Source organism: Limulus polyphemus, unplaced genomic scaffold (assembly GCF_000517525.1).
Source record: "Limulus polyphemus unplaced genomic scaffold, Limulus_polyphemus-2.1.2 Scaffold2965, whole genome shotgun sequence".
NCBI lineage: Eukaryota > Metazoa > Arthropoda > Merostomata > Xiphosura > Limulidae > Limulus > Limulus polyphemus.
The window spans coordinates 71982-77267 of record NW_013668575.1 but is presented as its reverse complement, the minus strand read 5'-3'; the positions used below and the strand labels follow the sequence as shown (position 1 = coordinate 77267).

Sequence of the window (5286 nt, the reverse complement as noted above, 5' to 3'; positions counted from 1 at the left end):
TCCAGCTAAGGAATTAATTTTTTTAACAGTATAATTGGCTTATTGACTAAGTTGCTATAATAGGTAGTTAAGCCTGGATCTTTACAAAGGGTTTAAGAAGGGAAATTTCTTTAAAGGTGATTTATTTATTTTTTCTTCCATGGTGGGTGTGAAAGGAAAGCTTTAAAGGACCAAATGGTACCTTATTATTCACATTTTTATGTATGTCGTGACACAATTATGGGGATAATAATTTCAATACCAATTTCCTGGATGATCTTACTTCATTAACTCGGGGGGGGGGGGGGTTAGCCACTTGCTTAACAGTTTTCGATCGTTAACTTTCATCATTACTTACTGCTGTAATCCTGAACAGAACACTCCTTACATTACACTAAAGCACAGCATGCTCTTTTATATATATTTTCTCACTTAATAGATTTGCGTGTTCCTCCATTCAAGTTTTGTTGAAAGTTTCTTAGTGTTTTTATTCTTTCACTGAATATCGGTTACTGTGAATTCTGTAGTTTTGTACTAATGTGTTAAGTGTATTTATAGTGAAGTTCTGTGGTGTTGTACTACTTTGTTGAAAGTGTGTTTATAGTGAAGTTCTGTGGTGTTGTACTACTTTGTTGAAAGTGTTTTTGTAGTGAAGTTTTGTGGTGTTGTACTTCTTTGTTGAAAGTGTATTTATAGTGAAGTTCTGTGATGTTGTACTTCTTTGTTGAATGTGTGTTTATAGTGAAGTTTTGTGCTGTTGTACTACTTTGTTGAATGTGTGTTTATAGTGAAGTTTTGTGCTGTTGTACTACTTTGTTGAAGGTGTTTTTATAGTGAAGTTTTGTGCTGTTGTACTACTTTGTTGAAGGTGTTTTTATAGTGAAGTTTTGTGCTGTTGTACTACTTTGTTGAAGGTGTTTTTATAGTGAAGTTTTGTGCTGTTGTACTACTTTGTTGAAGGTGTTTTTATAGTGAAGTTTTGTGCTGTTGTACTACTTTGTTGAAGGTGTTTTTATAGTGAAGTTTTGTGGTGTTGTACTACTTTGTTGAAAGTGTGTTTATAGTGAAGTTCTGTGATGTTGTACTACTGTGTTGAAAGTGTGTTTATAGTGGGTTATGTCCAAAGAAAATGAAACAATTATTTAATGAATATATTGTATTGGTTTTGTTATTCTAGAAAAATGTTGCTTCTAGCTTTTTCCATCTCAATATTTTACAGTTCCAAGTGAGGATGATGATGATGATGAATCAGAAGATGATCAAGTTGAAAATCCAGAAAATGTAACCGGTAGGTTAACATAAATTTTTACTATTTAGGGATGAATTTTCATTTGATGAACCTTAATCTAAAAAAATCAGTTCTTTTTTTTTCATAAATTTAATATCGCACAATGTTTGTCTAGCTTAGGAGATTTATGTCAGTCCCATGGTCTTCTCCAATTTATGAAAAGTTTCAGAGTTTGGGACTGGGACAAAGAAATAGCTGCTAAATATTTAAAACATAAGTATAATGTAAGATAAAGTGTAGTAAACTGTGAATCTGATCCCCACTGGTATCGAAGTTGCCCAACACTTTTAACTCTTTCAGCACGGGCTCGATCCCTGGGACCAACCTTGTAACCAATTTTTGCTTGTTATAGTTTCCATGCAATAACTTTTAAATTATTAAGCAAATATTAATGAAACTTGGCAGATTATCATTAAACAATGCTTTCATATGCAAAAATATCAAATTTTTCTTATATTAAGTCTTAAGGTTTATAAAGCAATGTTTTTCTCATGCCTTTTTTTGTCCATCGTATGTTGCCTATCTAACATGCAAAGAAAATTTCATTTTAAGATAATAAAAAAAAATACTTTTATGCATCAGAAGATTTTCAAATTTTACATGCGAAATCTTTATAATGTCCAGATAGTTATCAAACTTTTCTTAAGAAAAAACTATTTTATCTGTTATTTTCAGTAATTAATCTCTATGCGGGTTCGGTAGATTTGACCGATCTTGTAACTAACATAAAAAAAAAATTAGAAAATAAATATAAATTATGCCTCTTTCATTCCAGAATGATGACAAATTATAGCACAAACGTAACTGTTTAGACTAAATAGCTTGAATCTCATTTATATATATTTATTATTTTTATTATATTAACCTTTCAACCTTGCCTGGCAAACAATACAGAATTTACAATGACTTGGCACGTGTGCACTCATGTTACTGTATCCAATAATATAAAGCTGACCTTTGGTCTTTACAAAGTAACTTGTCTTGGCTGTTTTAGTAGAGTAGTATTTTGTAAAATACAGTCACATTTCAATTATTATACATTATATATGTATATAGATTATTGCTATTTAGAAATAAGTTCTTAAACTTATTTCTTTATTTTTCTTAAAACAGAACAATAAATAAAGCAGTAAAGCAAACAACTATCTCCTAGTCATGGCCTTTCTACTCAGTTGCTGCTTGACGTAGGTTGGCTAAGCCTTTTAAAATTTCACACATGGAGGATATGAAATGAAATAATTTTCTTTGGGTTTTATATATACAGTTGAATAACAAAAAAATCATAAATTACTATATCGTTACCACAGAATTTCACTATAATTTATCAAGCTTAGTAACTATACTGTATTTCAGTCTAAAAAAATATGAAATTTCAAACAGACTAAAGACACAACTTACCTCCTTGAAATATTGGTTCAAAAAAAAAGAGATGGTGTACTAAGAATTTAAAATGGTATGAAAGCCACTAGATGTACATTCTGAGCTTTCGATTGGTTATTCATGTCATATATAGAAGTGAATATAAGGGAGCATTTCCAAAATTTGAGAGGTGGGTGGTGTGCCACTGTTTGATTTATTACATGAGCAATATCTTAGCAAATAGGAAAGAAAGGGCATACACACATTTTCCTACTACAATCTAAATCACCAGTTTCAACAATGAGTTAGTAGTAAAATAGGTTGATTAATTTATTTTATAAATGTGATATATTCTACTCGTTAGCAGTGCAATAAACATGATTTTGTTTAATTTGTTTGTTTTTTATTCTAATAATGGATGTTTTACAAGTTTATACATATTAATAAAACTTAGTGTTTTTTGTAATTGGTGTTTTATTTCCAAATTTGTGTTAGACTTCTCAAAAAAAGCTGTGGTTAAAAATTAATTTTTTATTAAAAATCGACAAACAGTAAAGATCGGCATAGATATATTTATGTGTGTTTTAAAGACATTCTTGTATAACAAACTGTTTACAATTCCACGTCATAAATCAAGACAGCGGAATCTGTAGAGATTAGAATACATTGAATCATTAGTAGGGTATCGCCTATATTAAAAATATAATCAGTTGTAAACTATAGCATTTCAATCGTAAATCTACGTATTAAACTAAATGCTAAATAATTGTCTTAAATGTAATATTAACTCAAAATATAATTTAAATGCTACAAGTATGAGGTAATGGAATCAACTATAAAGAAAAATTAGATACGTCTTTACCTACAAATCTTTACTATTAACATTTACATGGCTTAATGATACACCAAATGTGAATATGCATATTAGTGTTCATATACTTGTAATAGTGTATATCCAACATCATAGACTAATGGAAATTAAAGATACAGCTAAAAAAATCATAAAGTACATTAGCTGTTTGTCCAGAGGAACATAAATGTTCTGTCACTGATTCTGTAGTTTAGTGTGTGATAATAGTATAAGTAAATTTCTCGTTTTGTGGAAGGATTAAAGAAATAAACTAAAGCATAATTCAAGTACAGTGTGGCCTTATAGTTGATGAACAAGTTTTTTGGTTGTTTTTCATGGTAGATATAACATCTAACTATGTATGGTTTATCAACAAATGATAACTACAGTTTCTTCATTTAATATTTGATAGTTTGTACAGAAAATGGATGTTTTCAGATACTTTTCTCTAAGATGCAATTTCGTTATTTCTAACATGGGTGTAATTTTAAAGACATCAGGCAAATTTTATAATTTTGGCTAGTGTGCTACCTTTATTTCTAAAAATGTATGTCGGTTACTGGTATATGAATGTCTTATGAATATTGAATGGATAAAATCTAAGTTTTTTTTGTTTTTTTTTGGTAAATGGTTGTTTTTTCACTGTTTTGCAAATGTTTGGTTGCTATGATTATGCTAAAAGCTTGCATTAACAAGTAGTTGTGTGTGTCTTAGTTTTGTGTGGGCTTGTGCACATAGAAAAAAAGCTTTTTGTATCTATTGCATATGTCCTTGTCTTTCTGCTGCTTTGCTTGTGTAGGTGAAGAAAGGGAGAAGATCATTCATGAGGTTGATGCTGCAATTGATGAGAATTCACGAGATTTGGATGATAAGTTTAAACACTATCAAAAGGTTATCCAGTCAAGTAATAATAAACAAAGTGATAATTTAGATGATTTTAATAAAGCAGGAAGAAGGACTGAAAGTGTAATCAAAGAAAACCTTGCCTTTAAAAAGTTGGGATTTGGTGATAATGTGGCTTTAAGTACAATTTTAACCTCAAAAGTTCAAAAAGGTGAGAAAGAACAAGGTGAGGAAAACGTTACCATTGTCCATGAACCAGAAAGCATGGAAATAGAGAGTGAGAGTAAGAAAAAAGAACAGAACTTGCTTGGAAATTTAGAAATTCTAAAAGATAACATTAAACAAAAGGATAAATTGGTAACCACCAAAGAATCTGAAAAAATGAAAGATGAAAATGAAGCTAGGGACACTGAAGCTAAGGATAAAGATAAGGTAGTAGTTGCATCTACCGAGAAAAATGAACAGAAGGAAGCTAAAGGTCAAGATGCATCTATAGAAGAACATGAACAGAAGGAAACAGACAATGAAACAAAAGGCCAAGAGGCATCTATCGAGGAACACAAACAGAAGGAAACTAAAGGCCAAGAGGCATCTATCGAAGAACACAAACAGAAGGAAACAGACAATGAAACAAAAGGCCAAGAGGCATCTATCGAGGAACACAAACAGAAGGAAACTAAAGACCAAGCGGCATCTATCGAGGAACACAAACAGAAGGAAGCTAAAGACCAAGCGGCATCTATCGAAGAACACAAACAGAAGGAAGCTAAAGACCAAGCGGCATCTATCGAAGAACACAAACAGAAGGAAGCTAAAGACCAAGCGGCATCTATCGAGAACACAAACAGAAGGAAGCTAAAGACCAAGCGGCATCTATCGAGGAACACAAACAGAAGGAAGCTAAAGACCAAGCGGCATCTATCGAGGAACACAAACAGAAGGAAGCTAAAGACCAAGCGGCATCTAT

At 31.3% G+C, this 5286-nt stretch overlaps 1 protein-coding gene across 1 annotated transcript in view; it reads left to right on the top strand.

The window, feature by feature from the left end:
• The window catches only part of LOC106468330 (nuclear autoantigenic sperm protein-like), a 24399-nt gene that overhangs the window by 6387 nt on the left and 12726 nt on the right, over positions 1 to 5286 (top strand). The window contains exon 3 of the mRNA XM_022396663.1: positions 1199 to 1267. Within this exon, the coding sequence (XP_022252371.1) occupies positions 1199 to 1267 (69 nt within the window). The remainder of the gene's footprint in view (positions 1 to 1198; positions 1268 to 5286) is intronic.